At 37.8% G+C, this 24,851-nt stretch overlaps 1 protein-coding gene across 1 annotated transcript; it reads right to left on the bottom strand.

The window, feature by feature from the left end:
- Window positions 1–2,780: 2,780 nt before the first annotated feature.
- Window positions 2,781–22,957, bottom strand: ptchd4 (patched domain containing 4; the record flags this gene model as incomplete). The annotated part of the gene is made up of 3 exons (XM_081378624.1): window positions 2,781–4,450; window positions 19,734–20,214; window positions 22,352–22,957. 3 exons carry the CDS (start codon window positions 22,955–22,957, stop codon window positions 2,781–2,783), a joined length of 2,757 nt encoding a protein of 918 aa, XP_081234750.1.
- Window positions 22,958–24,851: the final 1,894 nt, after the last annotated feature.

The raw sequence follows: 24,851 nt of genomic DNA, 5'->3' as shown, positions 1-24,851 counted from the left end.
CACACAAACCAAATACATGCATACATACAATACATGCATACAGTCATTTTGGGAAGTATATGATTTTTCTTCATTTTCATTATGCATCTCTTGCCTTCCTATATTTAATTGTCATGCCCCCTTTCAACACAAATGACAAAATATGGGGATGCCATCGATATTAGACACTAAGTACATAGAAGTTTCATTGACTAGTGTTTATGAAACCTGCTGGGTTTGGAATGTTGCATCTAACACGGTGGCCATCAACTTGAGTGTCCAATACCTGTGACATTTAAACAGTCAATGAAAACATAGGATCATCACTGTACATTAAGCGTTTTGTGGTGACATTTCTAATGTTCTGTAGCAAACTTTTTGGTCCATTTATCTCAACCTCTCAATTAAACTTGAAACCTTCCCCGACGAGAGGCCTTCTGCCTTTGGAATGACTCCTCAATGAATCCAGTTGTTTGACTGGATCAGTAAGGCTCTGGCTACCACATACATGTTGCACAGTTTGATGATTATTAAATGTGTACAATAAACACAGCAGGGCTAAAGCTAGCTGAATTTTAACATTGTTTTTTGGGTTAAATTCCAAATTTTTTGGCAGGCAGTCTATCTTGAGGCGTACATTGCAATGACTGACCTACTAATCAATTTGAATCTATATCTGAACCAATGGAAACATGGCAAGGACGAGAACAGTTTGTTGTAGCATGAGATAAGGATATAATTACTTTGATTACACCTTTACACTGTTGATTAGGACAATCAGAGTTTGATGAATTATTTATACTAAATATTTTTAATCTGTGATTATTGGAACATTAACTAATAGGCTTCCGGGATGCAAGCGGTGGGGGAAATGAGTCTTGCAAAAAGCAAACAGCTGCTGATTTTTGCCTCCATAAACTTTCAAATTAAAAGGGATAGTTCACCCAACAATGAACCTTCTGTCATCATTTACTCACCCTTGTGTATTTCCAAACCTCTGTGAATTTGTTTATCTGTGGAACACACTGAACAGCCTGTTGTTTTGGACCCCATTGACTTTCATTGTATGGGCAAAAACATTCTTTAAAATATCGTGTGTGTGTGTGTTCTGCAGTAGAAAGGAAGTCAAACAGGTTTGGAACAACATGAGAGCTAATGATGACGGAATTTTCATTTTTGGGTGAACCAAAATGTACCCTTTAATGTTTAAATTTTCTACATTACCTTTTGTGTTGCTTCATTATGCCATATAAGGTTTGACTGGTGCTTTAAATATCCAATAAATATATATGTGACATGTAAAAATTCCCCACAGATCAAAACTGAGACTACTTTGCTAATACATAACATTGCACTTTGCTAATACATACAGTAACATTGCCTGATGCAAGAGAGCCAATACTTGAAACATTAGAGACATACTAATTTCCACCAGAATGTACCTTGATACCTTTATGTGATTTGTGCAAGATATTTCTTCAACGTGAACACAGTGTATATCATCTGCACTGCTCATCCCTGCAAACACACACAAATACAGACGAAACACATGCTACACTTAAAAACTATATCTACCCTTATTTTTTTACACATACTGAATCTTTTTAGATGACAGCCATCTGTGAATCTGGCTAATGTGCAAAATAACAATACAGAAAGCAACAGTAAGGAAACTTTCTAATCTCTTTGTCATTGCACAGTTTAACTTCACAAACAGGTTCATGACCTGATTTGTGGTTAATGTAACAAGCAAACACACAAGCAAGTAAACAAACAGACCATAGCAATGCAGATTTAAGACATGCTACAAGTCTTTTTTCTTATGAATGAGCCGCTTGGGTGTTTTGGAAAATCTTTTTTAAATGGCATATGCAGTTTAATATTATGCAAACATTTTAGTGATTCATACACACTCTACACCTCCAGACGTGGTTTGTTTACTCAGAAGAGTAGAACAAATTACATTCTGAATAGCAGCTAAATGTCAAATTTGACAAATGTACTTTCACTGAACACCTTTTCCAGTCCTCAATAACTCATTCTATTGGCCATTAATGCTTTGCTCTGAGGATATTTTCTAGGTATAAGGTGGGACCTCTCGGGGATCGAGTCTAAGAAACTGCTACCAGAGAAATTGCAAACACACTGTTAAATTTGATACAGGACATTTGTGATAAATGCATGCCAAGTGTTATTTGTAGGAGAGTGTTGCATAATTTGATGGAAGCTGAAAACCACTACTTCCGTTTGCTACTATTTTTCACATAGTTATTTTTAAACATGGTCTTGATTAATTATGTAAGCACAAGACTGGAGGAACGTGAGATGCATAACAGTTTAAAAAACAAAAGATTCATGTTGGTGCTAAATAAGAGCAAATGTACCTGGTTGTGATATCTACTCTTACAAAACAAACAAATACCCTTGGGAATACCACTAGAGGTCCAACCTGCATATAGATTCATGCTAACATTTTTTGGAGGCCTTCAGTTTTAGTCTTCTGAATTTGTTAATGTATACAGACAACCTTTTTGCTCAAACCTTTCTTGTTAATGGCTAACGTAAGCTAGCAGCTGCAGATGCTATACACTGTTCTGGACGAAGGGTGCACAAGACATGAGTGAGAAGGATTTTTTTTTACTCTGGACAGCATTGTTGTTGATTGCTGCGGTCGCAAGGTTCACCCCAGGCGCAAGAGTGCCGGACCCAGCCACCTCTGGACCTGTGAAGTGCTGCCTGGCGTCGCCCCCTAGTGGGCGGGAGCTGATTTCTTATCACTTACGCTCACACACGTCTTTCAATCAAACACTGGTCACATGATCTGGGTTTTCCCTGACTTCAATGCACTCTATTTCCTCTCTCTCCCTCTCCCTCTCCCTCTCCCTCTCTCTTTCCCGCTCTTTCCGTTTGGCCCGTTTCTTTTTCTTGTGCCGCTTCTTCGAGGGTGGAAAGAATGTCAAAAACACCGGTAGGATGACAAAACAGTGCAGCACTGTGCAGCCGGCTGTGAGAAGGGAGCACTTGAACAGTGTATAGGTCAGGTTAGAAGGCACAAAGAGAAGAGGCATTATCCCAATTACAAAACAAGAGGCGTTCTGCAAAATGGCGGCCCCATGCTCCTCTAAAGAGATCTTGATGCACTGAGTCCGTGTGTGCTCAGTGGCCAGTACGAACGTGTAGAGGTGGGGGGCACAGTGATCCATGGCAAAGTTGAGAGTATAAATAAGGCACAGGATAGAGATGCTGTCCATGTCTACATTCCAGAGCGTCATGAGACCCAAGACACCCAGTTCCACTGAGGTGACGGTCAAGATCAACCAGAAGTTCCCCAGTGGGTTAATGACCAGGAAGAAGGTGAGGATGAGAATAGTGAGCACGCTGAAACCCGACGTCAGGATGGGGGAGATGATGGAGGAACTGTAGCGGTCCATGAACACGAACGTTGGGTTGAAAACGATGAACTTGATGCTGTTTATAAGGGAGAGAGGTCGAAGTCTCTCCAGCAACTCCACGACCTCCTCCCTGGTCTTCTCTGTCGTCCTGGCCACCAAGTACATCTTGGACGCGATGATGTCATACTCATCTCCATTTTTAGAGAAAATGATGTCGTCCACAAAGTGTTGATATTCTGGGCTCCTCAGAAAAGAAGTCTTGAGGATGTTAATGAAATCACTTTTGGTTGATGCGCTGACATTCACGACCCTCAGATAGTGAAAGTAATTATCGATCCATGAAATCTTATTAAAGCCCTGGCCCAATGTCTTGAGGTGCTCCTGCACTGTGGAGTTCCAATACTCAATGGGCTCGTAGATGTAAAACCCAATCACCGGACTGTAGTTGCTAAAGTATTTCTGTTGAGTCAGGGCGAATGACACACTCGGCGAATTACTAGCTAGCAGATTAATTATGTTGGAGCCATCGCTGATTTGTAAACATCCCATGAACGAAAAGGAGGCGTAAATCAGGTAGAGGATAACCACAAAAGGCTTGACATAGGTGTTGGTAATCCATTCTGTGTAATGCTCCCTCAGGAAGTGCTGAATGAAGTGGTTCTGGTACGGTACACTGTCGTGGTGTGTAGACAGGTCGTGGCCGTCACTCATCATGGTCTTAAACCAAGTGGGCTGGCGGTCCAGATACTCCACAGAGGGGATCTTGCAGCAGAAGACGCTGTGATAGCGGTTTTGCTCCAGCTGTCCGGCAAACACCAGGCAGGAGCCATAGAACGAGAACACGTAGAAGTAGTTCACCAGGATTGCTACACACATGCTCTGACAAAAGACCTTCACAGATTCAATGTTGGTGAAAGGACTGGCACCCATGCCGAAGGTGATAATATAGAGCGAGCTGGTCATGGTGTAGCACACCATCACGTCAGCAAACGCATCTGCCACCCTCTCCTTGAAGGGCAAACTCTCTCTGGTTCTTCTCCAGCCTGCCAGGAGCTCAAACACACCCTTTGTTCCATGTCCTGAAAAAAAAAGAAGCAGCAATTTATAATTTGATGCATGGAAAATTCACAGAGAAACTTGATTACATAGCAATGTCAGCATAAATATAATCTACAAAAAATATACAACACGAGTAGTGAAAGGCCGATATATATCAGCCAGGGTGATTAATTGCCCAATTTGTGATTTATTGGCATTGGTTGAAAACTGCTCACTTGGCTGATTACCAGAAGTGATAGTTGTGTCAGTTCCTAAATCTAATAACAACCCGTGTCAGCAGGCAATAGACTTTTTTGTTTGTTTACATTTTTTCAGTGAATTTTAATTATTGAAATGATATAAGTTCTTATAATATTTAAATAAATATATCCATTCTAGGTTGGCCCATGATGTTTATTTGGCCAGCCATGCCATGTTCACAAGAAGGGAGAAATATAGGAAAAAACGTATTTTTTAACTTATCCTTTTGTTTTAACACTTTTTTTTTTATCATTGAATTACAATTTACAGAATATAAGTGAATTTAATGTAACATTTGATATACTGTAATATAGTTGGATATGCAGCATTTACTTTTGGCCTACATCTCTCGAACAAATTAGATTTTTGGCCTTTCCCATTAAATCGTTTGGGCACTTCTGACATGTGTGTGTATATATATGAGCACTTATGTTGATAACATTAGTTAAAGGAGAACTCCGGTCAATTTTAACATTGAGCTCATTTTTTTGTACATTTGGAGTGCTGTCAATACAGAGAACAACGACAAAAATCGGTGTTGCCTACACCGAGTTATTCTATTTTTAAAATTTGCACCCTGTTGACTTCAATGGGGCAAGTACTAAACCTGCTTTTAGCCTCATAACATCCTTGATGTGTCATTACAAGTGCACAGAAAATGTGAGTGATTCCTTCAGAGTGATCACGGGTGAATCTGACTGCAGTAGATGTGAAAGATATGTATAAAAATTATGTTATTTAAGCCAGCGCAAATACCTGTGTTTACATCCTGTTTTCGGTTGAAGTCCAAAGTAGTCGATTGCCGAGTTCACGCGCGTGATCATAGGTAACTAAACCTATGCGTGTGAACTCGGCAATCAACTACTTTGGACTTCAACCGAAAAACAGGATGTAAACACAGGTATTTGCGCTGGCTTAAATAACATCATTTTTATACATTTCTTTCTTTTTATACAGTGTTCACTCTGAAGGAATCACTCACATGACCTGTGCACTTGTAATGACACAAGGATGTTAAGAGGCTAAAAGCAGGTTTAGCACTTGCCCCATTGAAGTCAACAGGGTGCAAATTTTAAAAATAGAATAACTCGGTGTAGGCAACACCGATTTTTGTCGTTGTTCTCTGTATTGACAGCACTCCAAATGTACAAAAAAATGAGCTCAATGTTAAAATTGACCGGAGTTCTCCTTTAATGCTCTGTGAACTAACATGAACAAACAATGAATTGCTGGATTTTTATTAACTAACATTAACAAAGATGAATAAATATTGTAACAAATATATTGCTCATTGTTAGTTCATGTTAGTTAATACATTAACTAATGGTTACTAATGAACCTTATTGTAAAGTGTTACCGTATTTTATACAGTAGAGGCCAAACTAGTTTTAGATTACTAGTGTAAACGCTTCTATCTTGTATTATTCTTTATTAATAATAATAAAATCATTACAAATGATATTACAATTTGAGTAAAATGTTCATACAAATCGAGTAAACAAACAGTGCAGAATCTTCACTTTTTATTATTTTTTTGTCGTTTCTTTGTTTAAAAAAAAAAAAAAAAAATCTAAATCTAAAATGTATATTCTGTATTAGAATTTGAATCCCAGGTTTTCAATGTGCCCTCAGAATTTTGGACCCCATTGTATCAGAGTTTTTTTTCAGCCATTGGCTAGATATTGGCATGGTCATCGGCCATTGAAAAACACATTATGGCCAACCACTAAATGTGCATTATGGAATAATAAACCTTTCATGATAGTTATAAGATGAGCAGTAATTCAATTACTCTTCTACCATCCACCTACGGGATCACTTAAGCTCATATATAAGATCTAGTGCGCGTGTGTGCACACCGTCACCTTTGGACATATAATACATATGACTTTCATCCACTAAATATTTCACTCAGCATCAAGGACATCACGGCCTGTCTCTACACACTCTGTCACTGTCAAGAACGCGTCACAAAAACTACTCTCTTACCTCTTTCTTCAAAATCATAAATTTTCATTGAGCTGACAGACATGGAGAAAAACCTAATTAACCATAAAGGATTACGCCAATGTAATGAGTCAGATGGACTGGCTTTCCTTGCTTTTAGTTTTATTAAGGGGGAGAAGAAGTCCATTAGTCTGTGAATTAATCTGCAAGATACGGAGGTTACATGGTGGGCTGGTGGTAACCTGGTGGCTGCATGTTCAATAACATGTACTCAAAAAAGGGGTACCAACATCACAATCTTTCTTTTTATCATCAAGTACACTTAAGCTAGACACTTAGCTTTAGGGTGCTCTGAAAGGGCTGTCCCTGCAATAACAGGAAGCTGCTCTGAATATAAAGCAGCTGCTAAATGGCAATTAAAAGCGAAGCTACTAAACGCAAAGTTTGGTAGAAATGAAACATTCAGACATCTGAGCGTGAACATGGGTCACTACTTGCCAAATTATATAGATCAACAAAACAATTGTACGAGGAGTTTAGTTAGTGATTAGTTGCGGACCCTGCCATCTCATAAAACACCATCACTGCTTGAGTAATTTTCTCGCATTCTCCAATTAAGAAGATTAATTAAATTCATGAAGTGAGTGCCATTTATTATTTTCAAAATCTGCAAAGAAATGTAAGAGTGCCAATTCGTAATAAAGAAAGTTTCACTTCATCTTTGCTAATGGAAATGGAATCTAATTTTTCTAATTTATTCAGTATCAATTAAATGCAGTTACAAATGACAGATTATATACTTCTCAGGAAATGTAAACACTGAACTCCACAAGGTTTTCTGCAAAAAATAAAATAAAATAAAAAAAATAAGCATGACTTTCCACATTATTTTTTTAATTAATCTTGCATATGAAACAAATATGTTGCCGCTGGCCTGTCACATAAGTCCTTTCTCATATGTATATATTTTTTAAATGAGTTTCACTCATTGAATATTTCATAAATGTTGATATGAGTTAAAATACATTCTGGTTTGGTGCCAGTGAAGTGGTACTTGAGCTTTACTGATGAGCTGTAAGCACTTATCATAACATTCTTCATTATTAACAACAACAAAAACACAAAGATGATAGTTTTACTTGGCATTAGCATTCTACTGTTCTGAGTCTGGATGTCATCACCTTCCAAATGAGAAGTACTTGAATGGTAATTCTAAACAGAATACAAAAGTCCTCCTTATCAGGATGACATGGCGATTTCTTCAGTGTGTGCCGTGCAATGAATCACCACAATATAAATGGAGTGCCACCAGGCTGCTGGTCAAGGGCAGTAAGAAAATGTGCTCAGTTCTAAAAGTCTCTGATGAAACAGGACAAAGAGATAAAACATGACTAAACAACTGCACATCTGCAAAGATCAGTGTTTTTGAGTCTTTTTTTGCAGTTTTACGCAACCTAACAACCCCATCAGAGAAGCTTACCTTCATCTACACCAAACCAGGAAAAAATACTCTACTATAGTTAAATAGTTAAGCTGTTAATTACAAAGAAAATATATGGTGTTTTTAATTCTTATGATCTTTTGGTAGCTTGAATATTTCCTTATTTCTGTTTTATAGGTTTAGGGGCCGTTTACACAACACCATTTTCAACTAAGAACTTTTAATGCGTTTTGGCTGTTTATTTACACAACAACGACATTTTGGGGGCCTGAAAGTGCAAACTTTTGAAAACCGAATACAGTGCAAGTTTTTGAAAACAATACAGTTATCGTCTCCGTGTAAACTACAAAAACAGTGACGGTCATGCGCATGCGTATTAAGTGTTCAGTCTATAGGCGCGTAGTTTTTCTTTACAGAGTGACATCGCCAACTACTGGCCTGGGATGCATAACACAGTGTTTTTAATTGTTTTCACAGATCCTTGTGAACGGGGATCGTTTTGACAACGATCAAACGTCTGTACACGAAAAACGCAAAGGAAAAACGCTTCCGTTTAGTACATCATTGTCATGTAAACGTACTCTTAATCTTGCCAAGATCCCCCTGCGGAGGCTCAGAATCACTGAGCTATGGATTTGCTTGAACAAATATGAGAAAAATGTTCACCATTATAAATGTATTCTGTTGCTTTATTTTTTTCACCTTTGAAGGAGGATTTCATTCTTTCTCCATCTTTGTGATGGTATGCAAAAGCTTACTCCTAAAATAGCATCTACTGTATGCCAGTGATTCAAACAAGCTCTGTCAAAAGGGGTCCATCCATTCAAGGGTGCAGATTAAATCAGGGCCACTAGAGGAGTGCGTACCAAACCAACATCTTGAAACAAGATTGACACGTTTTGCTGCAGCAGCAGCGGCAAACGTTAAGGAGTGCAGCAGCAAATAGAGCACATTCAAAACAGAAAATACAAAGCCATGAGATGACACGAGGGAGCCCTGCTCCTGCCGGTTCTAAATCACATGCACATTAACAGACAATATTGAGGTATTTCAAATAAAACCATTTCCACAACATCTGATGACTTTAGTTGACCAGCACTTGCCTAATAGGGCTACGGGGACCATGAATGCTCCTGAACATAGAGGGGGGAGTGACCCATTGCTGTCCCTGACATACAAACATTTACTTCACCCTCATACTTCAACATTATCATACTGTATATTATTCACATACAACAGTGAGGACATCTAAGAGTGAACTTACTAAACGGGTGCAATATTTTTATACACAGTATTTAAGTGCAAATACTTTTTCACGATCCATCTGCAATCCATCTTCACTAGATGGAAAATGCTAAAATTAAGTAACTGTCATTCTTTTCATCACAAACACACCTTTCTATCCAAATTATGTTTATTACGTTTTATTCACAAAACTCACTTATTCATCAAGTGATGGAGAAGAGCAATATAACTTGACATATACTGTACTGTATATAAATTGTAGATGACAATTTTGGAGAAGCTTTGAAAGTGTAGATTGCAAAGCTACAATTTAAGCATTTAGTTAAACTACAGCTGAGATACTGTTTGAAAAACTAGTTACTTATTATATAACTTATTGTTAAAAATTATAATTTAGGAAACATTTTACAATAAGGTCTCAATGTTAACAATAGTTCATGCATTAGTTAACATGAACTAACTATGAGTATGCTAATATATTATTATAGCATTTATTGACTTTTGTTAATGAGTTAATAAAAAATACAATTGTTTCCTTTGTTCATATTAGTTCATAGTGCATTAATTGTTAACAGATGCATGTTAAAGGGGAACATGGCAACTCTAGCCATTTCTTCGCTGATTTTCCCTTTTATTGTCGCGTGTTTTCTCAACGAGCTCCCCCTACAGCTGTGGGCCGTATATTTCACAACACTGTAGTAAAAAAATCTCACTTGCGGCACCCTCCTCCCCCTTTCTACCGCTGCTCATGTGCATTTGTTATTATGGGAGCTGGCCAACTTATCGTGTGGAGCTATGTCTACCGAGGTGGGTAATACATCATACACAGTATCATATGGCGTGTGTGTTTATGTTGAATTGCCGTAAAGCAGTTTGTGTTTCTCACTCGTTCTCGCTTCTCACGAGACTTCCTATTTCCAACTTACCAGGACGTTAGTCCCCATGTTGCAAGGTTGGTTTTCTGCCAGGGAACGCTGGGGGGTGCAGGGAAAGTCACCATTCTCACCAGAACAGGTTAACCATCCAAATGATTTCTAAACGGATTGAAATAGTTGCCAAGTTCCCCTTTAACAAATGTAACCTTTTTGTACAGTGTTTCCATGATTTATATAAAAATAAATATCTAGTTTAGTCATAAAACTCTAGAGGGAGCAGGGTGATTCCTTTACAAGCAATCTGCAAGCAATCAAATCATTACAGCATGGCACAAGCTGATTGTGCAGCCAATTTGATTACTTGCTCAAAATAGGCTTTAAATAGTCTGGTTCATTGTTTGCTGTAGTCTAGTCCTGTAACATGCAGAGTTTCTCTGAAACCCTCCACCTCCCCAGCTCCACCTGCCTAGATCTGTATGTATTTCCATTTATGCTGCAGCAGCATATCTTACCTGCTCACAGAAGCATGTCTGTGAATCTATTAGCAGCAGGTCTTCAATAATCAACAGCAGCAGCGTAGCAGATCTAATCCGCCAAGACAAATACATATGCAATAACATGATAAAACAATTCAGAGTGTTGTCATGATTGAAACAAATCTAAACTTGAACAGGTAAATTTATAGTAAATACAACAAAATACCCTAATTTACGTAACTAAGTCTAAACCATATAAGAGGGCTCAAATATGTATTTCATTTATGAATTTATGAACTGCCTGAACGAACTGCTCACTAGTAGTCTTTCCAGCACTAGATGAGAGAGAGAAAAAAGAAACATTATTATAGATGATATACTATTATGCATCTGAAAAAAGTAGTTAAGATAGTAGACATTACTTTAGTTAGTTACTTCCCAACAATGCTAGATGAGTACACTCCCAGTACACAGGGAAAACAGTTAGAAATTGGAAATTCTAGTAAATTTGACAAATAATTAAAAACAAATGGCAAGTAACACATTAAATTAAAGGAGAAAGACTGAAAGAGTATTTTCTTGTAAAATATACTCTAATATACAGTATATATATATAGAACCGGCCTGCAAAAGGAGGAATTGCACTGCGGAAAATTGTGTTGGGTTTGTGTATTACAGGATTTGCATAATTCCTTTAGTGAATCGGGCACTGAAACAATACAGACAGCGTGCGCAAATAAACAGTGGGTGCAATTCATTCGTAGCGAATTCCTTCCCCCAGAGTTTTTCCCATGCTACTTTGAGAGAACACCTGGGGAACTGAACCGAAATGTTCCCTGCACGTCTCACAAGGGGTACGGTAGGAAATAAAGGGCTGTTCCTCATGTCTCTGGGTGCTGGTGGACAGGTACAACATTCCACATAGCTAAAGAGGGCAGTTTGTCACAGGCCTCCTGTGGACAGTTCTAGTCGGCACCGGCTGGAGGAAAGCTACTCTGAAGCCATGGCTTTAATATAAAGAGCTGCATCACCTCTCTCGCTGCAATGCAGTGAGTCATTAAACAAAATTACTGCTTTAAAACTTCAGCACCAGAGCAGCTGCAAAACACATCCATCACTTGCAGGAAAACACCCTACGGATGGACCCTTCGTACACCTCCAATAAAGCATGTCCAGTTGTGACAGAAGATGGGAAAAATATTACACAGATTTCCATACTGTGTCAGTATTTCTGTGCTGCAGTGACAAGACACGTACAATAGACTATATATCCTCTGAACAGCTATTCTAGAAGTAGTGCAGTATTTTTTGTACATTTATTTATTTCCAAATGGTATAATGGTATTTTGACATGCAACATGGTATTACCATGGTGTCATATAAAGTGTATTGTAGTACAAAATATCATGTTACAGTAATTTGGATGTCATTTAGTACCGTACCATAATGTGTTAAATTAAAGAAGCATGGCATTACATCTGATACCATGGTACTATCTTAGTCCTTTTTTGCAGCAAATGTCCCAACAAAAATATCTTGATTTATTGTGCTTTTTATCTATCATATCACCAAATCATTTTCCGGTATTTCTGTTAGTAAAAATATAACAAACTCCATTTTTCAGTTTATGCATAAAACAAGGAAAACAAGCCTTATCATCTTACACAATTTTATTTCTCAAAAATTTAAAGGAAAAGCTTCTCAAATGCTTTAAGGTAAGTTTTGTAGTTAAAACAAAGACCAAAAAAAAAAAAAAAAAACATACAGAAATTTTTAATTTTACTGTTCACGCTTCATTTTGTCTCATGACATTATGAGTATGAAGGCAGTGCTGCTCATTCAAAAAATAAAAATAAAACATGCTGAGAACGCTGGATTACAAAAGTGCCCAAAATTAGCATCTCGTTTGACAGTGAACATGTCCTTATCTTAACACGGCACACATCACAGCACACCGTTAATCCCGCTGCTAAGGATTAGGTGTGCAATTTGCACAAAACTCAACACAACAGTGCCAAAGTAGAGAGCTGGGCGCTTTGCAGAGCCAATCAAAAGAGTGCAGTCAGAAGATGGTGAGAATGGTGTGACACTTCTGTCGTTGTATTGAATGGCTGCTGCTTTTTGTGGCACCCCACACATCTGCTGCATCTGCAGCTGCTAATGAAAAGGCTTGTGCAAACGCACTGCATGTAAATCAGCAGAGGGCTCGAGTTACTCGCACGTAATTTCATTGGAGTGGACCTCATCAGTCTTGCTGTTGACTCTCCGAACCATCATTTAGCTGTGTTTGGCAATGGATAAGTTTCAATGTATAACCTAAGATTTTCAAGATGGAATTTTAACAGAATTGTAGTAAAATACTAATTCTCTTATGCTCACCAATGCTGCATCTATTTGGTTAAAAATATACAGTAATACTGTGAGATAGTTACAATTTAAAAGAACTCTTTTCTGTTTTGATATATTTTAAAGTTTTGAAAATTCTTTGATGAATAGAAAGTTCAAAAGATCAGCATTTATTTGAAATGTTTACTGTCAAACAACAACATAACAGTACTGTAAATGCATTCTGTTAGGTGACAATGAGTTATCTTTATCTTTCCTTAAAAAATGAAATCAGAAATGATCAATAGACCTATAAATAAGACTGAAGAACCTGCCCTAAGATCTCTTAAGCTGAACATAAAGAACAAATCTAAAAATATCCAAGAGAAAGTACAAAGTATTCACATATGAAAAAGGATGTCCAATAAAAGTAGACCAATAAAAAGTTTGAGCTTTATATCCATTAAGAAAGAATGAATAGTTAAAACTTTCAGATCTTTCTTTTGGCCTACTTTTCTGCTGTCAAATGACCTGAACAAAACGCCCTGGATTTATTGTGCTATGTGGGCCACATTATTTCAAAATTTACAGAAATATGATCAGTTTTGCACAAAATAATGATGCTACATTGATATAAAAAAGACAGCGAACTACAGCATACAGTAGAAACAACAGTAGTACCCTTTTAAACAATATATCTATCCTAAATGGAAAGCAGCAATCATGGAAATGACTAAATAGCTCACGTTCTCCCTTTAACGCCACTTAGTTTCTATATGCCGTGGCTTCAGTTACAAAAACTCATGGGAGTATCTACCTTACAATCTAACAGTATTTCATGTCATTGTAAAACATGCCACTGCCAGCATACGTCAGTGTGTTCAAGGCCTTCACTGGAAGATCTATTTCAACTGCACTCCCACACTAAAAACAGCACTTTTCCTTTTAGTGGTATAGCAGCGTAAAAATGACAGTAAAAATATTGTCAGGTTCAAACAGCTTTAATCCAAAGCACTCTTGCATTTTTAATGCAAATTATTTCACTTGAACTAAGCCACTAAATGAAAAAAATCCATTCCCGTAATTTCCAATCTTGCATAATTTTTTCAATCAGAAAAAAAACCCTGTGAAACATAAATCATACAACTGAAAGATAAAAGGACTGGAATATTAATGACAAACGGAGGAAGGCAGAAGAATAGCTGGACGTCTGTTACTATTTCTATTTCATGCACTGATTCAGTAGTGGCACATCATGTCTGAAAAAATATGCAAATGAATATTTTCTCTTGGCTTATGATGTCCAACAAACCTTTCTCACCCTGATTCTTCCTCTGACAATGGCAAATTATCCAGCCACAGGCTTAATGGCATGTAATATGTGCTGCTTGAAGACATTTGTGATAAGTAGTTCATTGGTATGAGCCCTAATCTCTTCCCTACGACTTGCTCTTGCCTTCTAGCACTAAGGCAAATCAATGGCATTCAACATGGTCAGTTTTCAATCTACTAACACCCCATCATTTTCCAGAGGGAGACAGCAAAGGTCTGCTGTAAATGTTGGTGGTTCTACATGTTTTTTTCTGGAATGGTGATTGAGACGGGATTGGGCTTCCCAGGCACAGTGAATGTGTGTTAGACCAGGCACAATCATGCTTGTGTGGAGAGAATTGCAAGGAGATGATCCAGATCCCAGGGCACATGCTGTTCCACAGTCTGTGGCCCTAAATGAGCTCGATCAATAGAACTGACATGCTGGGGAGTGACTACACCACTGCGAGTGAACACACACACACACACACACACACACACACACACACACACACACACACATACACACACATATACAATATGGCTCATGACAGATATACTGTATGCACCTTTAAACCCACATTTAACTACATTGCATGCTTATATGTTACAATTAGTAGCATAACTCAGATGTTTTTTTCAAACAGCTGTTTGTTGCTTTTCCAATAACAAGCTAGTTTTTTACAAGTAGCGTGTGGATGACAAAATGTCAGAGTTCTCTAACATCTAGTCATCTTTGTCCTAATTTTGACTAAATCTGCTCTTTGATTTGTGTTTGTCGGTGTTATTATCTTTCTTCTAATTTCTTATGCTTATCAATTCTCTATCATAACTCTATTTTAGTTCAATTACATAAAAAATATGTGCTCGTTTGGATCAATGAATCAGTCTAAAGGTGCAACAATATTTTCTTGTTGTATTTTACTCAATAGGTAAAAAAATTGTAAATGAGCTGCTAAAATCACATTTAAGGACAGAATAGCAACTATAAACAGGTCTTTGTCCACTTAATTCCAATGATGTGAAGACATGAGAAATAAATCAGCATTTGCACCAATGGTCTGTTTGAAGAAAAAAAATACCATGGATGTCAATGGGGCCCATCAACTGTTTGGTTACCGACATTCTTTAAAATACTGTATCTTCTTTTGTGTTCAACAGAAGAAAGAAATTCATACAGGTTTGGTACGACTTGATGGTGAGTAAATGATGACAGAATTTTCATTTGAGTAACCTATGCCTGTTTCTGGCTTCATCTTTCTTTTTCTTTTATGAATTTTCATTTCTTTGCTGTCAACATGACTCGCTCACCACATGAACTTCTCGCATCTGTTCAGTTTCAGAACGTTCAGCAGAGCAGAAGATCAGACTATTTTTGGAGAGGGTGAAGGGGACCACAGATTGAAATATTAAAACCACTTGCACGATTTGTGGATTTTTTTCCCCCTGAAATAAAACGTTTTAATAAGTATACTAAATGATACTATAATATACTAATCATACTATAATTATTATATAACCCTTTTTTGGCTCCCTGAAGATTCTTTAAAAATGATCCTTTTGTGGCATATGAAAAGACAACAGTGTGAGTAAATAATGACAGACATTTTCATTTGTTGTGTGTGTGTGTGAAAAATCCTATCCCTTTCATTTAAATATATTTAATTGCATTTTGAAATATCTAAAATAACTGTGCTAGAACTAGCCTTATAATTTCTATGATTTTCATGATCAAGGCTCATCATACAGTACGTAAACAGAGACAACAGCAAGCCGCTTTACTGTACGTACACTGAGATCAGGAGGTGAGTGCGTACTTTGACATTGATTTCCTATTCTGTCATTTGTCCCAGCAGAACAAAGCATCCGCCGCTAAGATGTGTGGCAGGAAGCAAGTCTATAAATAGGCCCTTGCTGTATGCGTCTGAATAAAAATAACCTCTAAACTTAAAGTGAAGGTATAGCTCACACTCCATTCATTGTCTCAGACAACAGTGTCACACATTGTTTTCTGCAGAGCATCCATCTTCTGCCAAGTCCTTTAAAAGGGACAGTTCACCCTAAAATGAAGATTCTGTCATTGTTTACTCACCCTTATGTGGTTCCAACCTTTTTGTCCCGTTAAAGATACATTTTGGTAACACTTTAATTATATATAATACATTATAAAAGTACTTTTCATGCATTAATTGTGCCTTGTAATGCACCTTATAATGAATTGTATGGTCTCAAGATTAATTGTTATCGCAGTTTTAATACATTATAAAAATGATCTATTCATTGTTACACCTTTAGAAAGTATAATGCGTTAAAACACATAACAAACCACCAATTTATGTAACAAGGAATCTGCAAAAAATATATAATGCCTTTTAGCTTTGGTTACAATTATTTATGAAAAGATATATAATACATTATAATGTACATTTATAATGCAGTATACATAAAGTATACTTAGTATATCATTGTGTCCATGTCTGTCTAAAAAGTGCCAAAGGACACCATAAAAATAGTCCAAATGACTTAAGCACTATATTCCAAGACTTCTGAAGCCATACTTTAAATTTTTGTGAGGAACAGGCCACAGTTTCATTTGAGTATCATCCACAAACTTGAATCCATTGTCACTTCGCCAACCAAACGGAGCCACCCCGGGGACCCCGCAGCACATTGTGATGTGCCGTGTAGAGTGTCAACATTCATCTTCACCAGCGGGACAAAATCTATTTCTCCAGATTGTCCTTCCTGTGAAGCTCAAATGCAAAGCATAGTAAATCACAGGTCCTCCTGCAAAGAGCTCAAAATCCAGTGGTCAGGGAGCAATTAATCTTCCACGCTGGGCTAGCTTTACAATAAGACTGAGCATCTGAGGGGTACAGATCATTAGGGACACCGTAAATGGCTGGCTGAAGCTTAAGAGGTCAGTATACAGAACAGCACCGAGCATTATTACCTTTGATCCACAAGCTCCACAAGGACATTCATGATCATAAAATCCTACAGTACAGTCAGTCTCTCTACTGACAATGTTTCCGTCTTCTTTAATTAGGAAGCCACATGTAGTTGTTGGTTGATTATTCTATTGCGTTGCTACAATAACCAAACCCATCGCAGAGAATAAGAAGAAGCTGTAAGCGGTTATTCTCCGCAGGTTGTAATTGTGCTTTTGCACCCTGTATATCCTTGTTTTGAGAGAATCATGATTCTACCTCCATGGGAGAAAACAAATCGACGTACTTTAAATCCGAAGCTAATTAGTTCCACTCAGTTGCGGGTTGTGACAGTCGTCACCTAAGGGCATCTAATGCAACCTAGACAGGTGTAAAATCTAAGGGTGTTTTTAACACCTGCGAGATGTGTTGAGTTTGGAGTTCGTTAAATTTCCAAGTTTGTTTTAGCTTGCTAGATTGTTTTCCCAGGGGTCCACAAAAATAACACAGCAGAAAGAACATAGCACTGTTGGAAATTAATGACTGTTCCTTATTATTCTCCCCAAATGCATGAACAATAGAAAGAAAATGATCTAATTCTGCAGATTAAAATGTTCCTTTCACACTGCAATAATTGGTGCAATGACAGGTGTTTGTTATCTAATATTACGTTTTGGATTTACATGATTAATATTTATAGTTTAAGTCAAGCATGTGTATTATAGAAGAGACCAGATTTCACATTGGTTACAAGTTACCAAGAAAATTATACAAAAATAAACAAAATATCATAAAAATATGATATTGAAATCAATGTATTTTTCTATATTACTCTTCATCTCTCTGCTTATCCACTTATTTTTCGTGACTCTCGGCAGGTTACACAGTTACCTGACTTTATGTGAGTCAGTGAATCATTCACTGAGCCGATTCATTCGAAACACTGGTTTGTTCAAGAAAAAGACGACTGAATGAGTCAATGAATCATTCAATAAACAGATAAGTTGAAAAACGAAAGAGTCATTGAATCATTCACTCATCTTTTATAACACTGATTCATTTAGGAACTAAACACCACTACTGTGTGTTCCTCAGAGATGGTTGATTTCGTTGGAACTATTTCCATTGGCAAAGCAAAAATACGAGAAATACTGTTTTTAAAATGTAAGTTATTCAAAAATAACTACTTGTTCACTGAACAGTTTACCGTATAAAAGCAACATCACACTTGCAATCGTACTGTTAAACTGAATATTAACACTTTCTGTAGAAAAACACATTAGAACACTGGCGCCAGTCATCCACAGACCTACGTATATTGCAGTATGGTGGTTTTACCTTGCAAAGCTTTGTTCATGGTTTTCGCGAATGAGGGTTTTTGTCATCAGCCTGATTTGGAAAGGTGGTTTTACCCAGTTACATGAATATTTAAACCCCACAAAATTTGATTGGGTGCAAGATATGTGACGTCAACAACAAATGATATGTGGAAAGTGTTCTCTCTGTTTCATTTTGCTATCCTAACCAAACACAATTACATATTTAGTTGCATAATGTTACTTACATAGCTTTGCTTTTTTATTGTTTTCGTTTTTTCTGTTGATGAACCACTAGGTGAGAAATGATAGCTTTAGTGTAAGTTCTACCAGGAAGACTCTAATGCCACTGCATTCATTCATAAATATTAGGTATGGCCAAATTATCACTGCTTGACATTTGGAGTATATACTGTAAGTACTGAACTCTCTGTTTTACGTTCGCAGTTGATGACACTCATGTTCCCTACCACCACCAGGTTGGTCCCTGTCCATCCATCAGGGGTAGACTTCGCCCCGTCCTTCATCTTCAGGCAGGATCAGCCAAATCTGCATCCCCCAGGACTTGGACCAAGGACGGGGCCTATGCCAAATAACTTTTCTATACAACTAGACATGAATTATTGTAGCTCACTAACACTTGTCAATACTTTATATATACCACGGTATACATACCATGTAAATGTTCACTTGGTCTCTGAGTCTTTCTGTTAGAACCACTGCTCTACATCAGTGTGTTTCACCACACTATGATTGTTCTATGTAAAAGTGCCAACAATTTACTCAGACATTCAATGGTCTATCATAAGTGGTACATTAACTATACCATCAATGAGATTTGCAGATCATGTTAATGCTACATCAATTTTCATTCATTTTAACTTGACATTCTTTACCATCGTTTTGGATTTTCAGGCAAACATTGAAAAATGTTCCATTGTATCACAAAAATGTTGGCCTCTAATTATCTTCCATTTCTATTCCTTATATCACAAATTCTCCTTCTGTAACGATGAAGCCCATTGTTGCAAAAGCACTGACCCTGATGACTGCTGTGGAAAACAATTATACCCCCCCCCACCACCACCACCACCACCACCACCACCGCCACCACCACCTCCTCCTGAGGAATCACACAGCAATTATAATAATCCTACATGCAATCACCACAGTATCCGTGAACAAAGCCGCACTTACCCATGGCAAAAAAGGGGATCCCAAGCAGCGTAGAGTTAAATTTCCCATCAGAGATGAAAAAAATCCCAGCTGCCGTCACGTTGGCGATGCATATGGTGAGGACACCCAACAGGCCCAGGAAGGGTTTCCCGCGCAAGCAGTCCCGCATAGAGCTGGAGATGGTGGCTGCCAGGAGCACCAGCACCAAGCTGACCAGTACCTCGCTCTTGGCCAGTACTCCTGTCTTGTGGAAGTCCCGCCATAAGCTGAAGGACGTAAGCGACTGAATTTGCAGCTCCTCGCTGTCTGTAGCCAGCTGATGCACCAACTTACAGAATTCAGTTTCCCACTTTTCAGCAATGATGTCCTGCACCACTGGGCCAAGGTTACGGAGGTAGTAGGTGATTTGGATGGCGCGAGCAAACTTGACCTGTTGGTCCCGGCTATTTGCGGACACAGCCACGCCACCCAGCTGATGGCCAATAAAGGACACCCGACCATCCTAGGGCCAAAACAAAGCGATTACTAATTTATTTCATTCAATAAAGGAAACTGTTATAAGTGAAATCCCATTTGAATACAATCTAACAAGTGTACTTTGCAATCAGTGTAAATCAACTGCCGTCCAGAAATGTTGAATAATTGGTACGCTTGGAACATCTGAGGATTGAGATCTGTAGTACAGGTTGCTGGAAGAAATAGCAATAGCAGCCATGTACAGATTGTAAAACATTTTAAAATTCCAACTTTAATCCAAATACCTTAAATATAATATATAAAAATGAAATACATCCTATAAAAGCATACATCTCTGGTTATCAAACTCTGGTAGTGCAGAGTTTTCCTACTCCAACTCCTGGCTGCAACTTAATATTAATTCCACATTATAATCATGTTTGACTTGCAGAATCAGCAAACCAGTTAATAAGCAGCCTTGTTGGTGTGGATTTGTTCTGGTATTTGAATGGATTTTACACACGTCAACAAAGTATTAAAATTGTCTTCCATTACAAAAAAAAAAAAAAAACTTTCTCGAGGAAGCAGTGTGGTCTTTTAGCTAAATGTCAGACAAGCAAAACAGGCCAGAAGAAAACACAAGCTGATTTCAAACCATAGCATGAAGCTGGATTAAGGTGTTAAGACAATCTCCACCGTTGAACGGCATCAGTTTTGCACCAAAAGAATGCAGAATGAATAAAATCCAGAAAAGATTGAAAGTTCTTGTATTTTGCTCAGTGGTCCTAACATTTCAGCATCCAATAATGAGCTGGACAGTGCATCACCCTATGCTGAGTGAGTGATGCAGCCTTGGATGCAGAAATACAGCCTCAAGATGTTCTGTAAAAGACTGGCACAATTTGAATGAGCTCTTGTGGAGGCCACAGTGAGCGCCTCATTCACACGGATCGTGCTCCTACTCCTACTCCTACTGATGTAAGCTTGGGAAAACAATGGCTTGCTGCACTGTTGTGTTTTATTTAGTCTTACGTCTGTGGGTAGTGCAGCATTTTGATGAAGACTGTTTTATAGGTCTCAAATATTCAGTCTCAGTTAAGGTCATTTGAAATTTAACAATGAGCAATACACTGCAATAAATTATTCTGTGCTACTGTTGATCATTAAAATGAAAAACATTTCATGTTTGTATGTCGCATTTTGTTCACATTTTTATGATCAAAATGCGACATACAAACATACTACTAGGCTATACTAATGTTTATTCTGTTTGAATAATTCCAAATTTAGAGTATTGATGAATGTAAGCAGTTTACAAGCATTTCTTATATAAACACACCTTTTGCTCACATTTCCCCAGCATGCAATAATATGGTTTGACTGTTTTCCCCCAAAAAACTGTTGTTGGTTTATTGTCATATTCAGAAACTTGTTGTCTTTAGCATGATAGCATGTATTTGTTCCTCTAAAATGATCAGTTAGTTGATTGATATGAGTGTGGTGTTTTAAGGCATTTTTGTTCCATAACTGATTCTCTAAACATTCACACATAAAGGGGAAATTTGCTTTTAAAAACTTTTTTTGAGTGAATACAACTTAACAAACCTTCTTAGAGGAACTTAACAGTAATTTAAATTAATAATTGTTAGTAGCTCTTGTAAGTCCAATTAACTCAATATTTTAGTTATCTGTTTCAAGTTGAATCATTTGTTTTAATGCAGCGATTCTAAACAGTTGTTTAATTAATAGTACTGCTTATCTGTTGCCATAATTGTATTTATTAGATATAGTGCTCAAGGAAGGTACGTCCTCTAACAAAGCTGTTGTGGAAAGAAAAAATAAGATAAAAGTCTAGATTCTGCAAGTGTTTTTTAGTGTAGGCTACATTGCATCACCAGCCTCAGAGTGCAGTGCTGGAGAACTATGCAGCTGATTCAGATGTTGCACATACTAGAATACAGCAGAACCGGGTCTATTCATAATTCTGATCGTTTCGTAATGTTTTATGAGGCACAGTCGCAATATGCCGAGCTCCCTTTTTGCAGTTTCATTGTTGCAATGACGATCCATCGCACACAAAGGCTGCGTCTCAAAGCCCTCGAAAAAAACCGCTGTCTCGTTAGGCGGCTCGCGAGGTTTTGAAGCACACAGCCGCTGTACTCCAGACAATATATGTCTCTTACCTTTAACGTTGTATTTGGATAGCTCACGGGGACCTTGGAAAAAGTGCTGTTAGACAGAACAGCTAAGCGAATGTCTTCGAATATGGTGATGATATCATCCAGGAGGCATCTCTTGTCCCGGTGGCTCAGGACACAGAGATGCGCGAAAGTGTAATTGAAGCCTTTATAATTGACACGCATATCCAGGACCTTCTTGTGCACCTGGAGCACCTGCTCGGCCAGTTCCAGGATATTTCCCCCGGATTGGGCCAGTAGAATGAGTCTGCCATATCTGCCGGGGGTGTGCAGGTCCGAGTACAGCTTGTGCTTGGACTGGTCGATGGGGAAGAGGCTGTTGGCGAGACTCCTCTCGATCTTCGCGAGGCTGTGCGTCGGGGCGACCAGGATCTCCAGGTCCGTTTCAGGCTTAAACCGGCTCAGCACCGTGGATCCGAAAATAATGGTCAGGACTGCGGGGACGGTGAGGAAGAACACTGGATGCCTACTCACGAACAAACCCAGCCAGTAGAAAGAAGCTTTCAGCCCTCTGTGTATCACTTGCCGCAGCATCCTCCTCCAGATCCAGCTTGCAGCAGATGATGCCCCGGTTCTTCCTATGAAGCACATGTGACATGTGGCTCCAGTTCAGTCAATCCGTATGAGAATACTCACTACACCTGTGAAGCACTGCAGCGATTTGCAACAAGACAGTCAGATATTGATCACTATAGAGGCTTTTTGGTTCCATCCCTCCCCCTGATGTGTGACTGTTTCCCTCGCTTCTTCTGCTGCAACAGCAGCCAGCAGCCCCTGTCTGATGTGCATGTGTGCTTAATTCGGACTATTCGATCGGAGGCGCCTGATTTATGGGCTTGATTGTAACCATGTGCTGCTGTGTGCATGGAAGGAGGCACGACGGGGAAATACTGTGGGTGGGGGCTAATTTTAAGAACACGCGCGATTCAAAGCCCTTGCTGATCGTGGACTCACCTCTTGAAATAGCCACTCGATTACTAATGAATGAGGCATTCCCATCTTAAAGAAAGGGCGGCAGGCAGTCCACACACAATGCCAAATGCAGTTTCGGTGCAGAGACGATAAAAATAATGTTGACCTAAATATACGTGGCTACTCATTTAAAGTCCTTAGGAGTTTGCTGATGAAGTGACTTAGGCTATTTATCACGAACGAAACTTAGGCTATCTATCACCATGAAATCAAAAGTGGCCATTTTTATTTTATGAAATACTGCAGTATTTATTATAAATTATTTATCCGTGCATATCATTGTTTTTATTATTATTATTTATGTCCCCTGTAATCTTTAATCAAAATAACTTCCCATCCCTCTTGCAACAACTCTTCTCTGATGACGTGTTTACTGACGCAAGGGCGGGACAACCTGAGATCACATCAATGACAAAACACAAAGATCCAAATCTAATCAATTTCGAATGGACAAAATCAAGTCCCACCCAACAAATTTCCTTGTTCAAGGAACCACTCGGAAATAGCCTACGTCACAACTATTGCAACTTTTGTATCGTTGACTCTAATACTTAAGTTAAAGTTAGCCAAATATTGCATTATTTATAGCATAAGCATTTATATTTACACATTTAAACTGCGCTTTCACACGTTTCAATAGGATGTAGATAGAAATAGACACTTCTAACAGATGTTGTGTCGGTAACCATAGCAACAGTATTTTTGCTTTCCATTATTCAGAAGTACTTTGACAAATCCTGACATTATGTATCATTTTATTATGACTATACTACATAATATTTTATGCTAGCCTCTGAATAAAGCTCTCTATAATATAATGGCATATCAAGCAGGTATTTTTTCATTTTTTTCATGATTGTCTGCATATTGTATAGCCTTCATCTCAGAGCTTCAATGCTCTGCAAAAAATGTAATGAAATTTCAGCCTGCTGTGATTCTTTAGTACGAATACTACTGACTACTTGAAACATTGAGAACCTTTCTTCTATGTTAAAAGCTTTATGTTTTTATTTCTTTGTGGAGCTTAAGTATTAAAGCCTCTGAACACAGAACACAGGCATAACCAAAAATAGATAAAATAGAGCAAAAATAGATAGCTACTGTCCATATACTGGGAAAAGATCCCTATATTACCTCACTATTCTTTTATATATATATATATATATATATATATATATATATATATATATATATATATATATATATATATATATATATATATATATATATATATATATAAAAAAAAAAATAATTATTTGCATTTGTTTATTTTTATTTTTTGGATTTTGATTCATGATTAAGGAAATGCTTTTTTTTTAAAGAAACAGTGCTTCTGGGAACTTACTTTAGGCTCTAACTTAATATGATCTAAAATATAATTTACAAGCCTGAAATATAACCTGTAATAAAAACTGGGGTACTCCATAACTTGTTTATATGATTTAATTCTCTGTAAATAAATAGCAATGACAACATGATGAAAAAGTCTGAAGTTAAAAGTCCAGAGTGAAGT

This window comes from Scardinius erythrophthalmus, assembly GCF_964197995.2.
Source record: "Scardinius erythrophthalmus genome assembly, chromosome: 11".
NCBI lineage: Eukaryota > Metazoa > Chordata > Actinopteri > Cypriniformes > Leuciscidae > Scardinius > Scardinius erythrophthalmus.
This window is presented reverse-complemented; position numbering and strand designations above follow the sequence as displayed.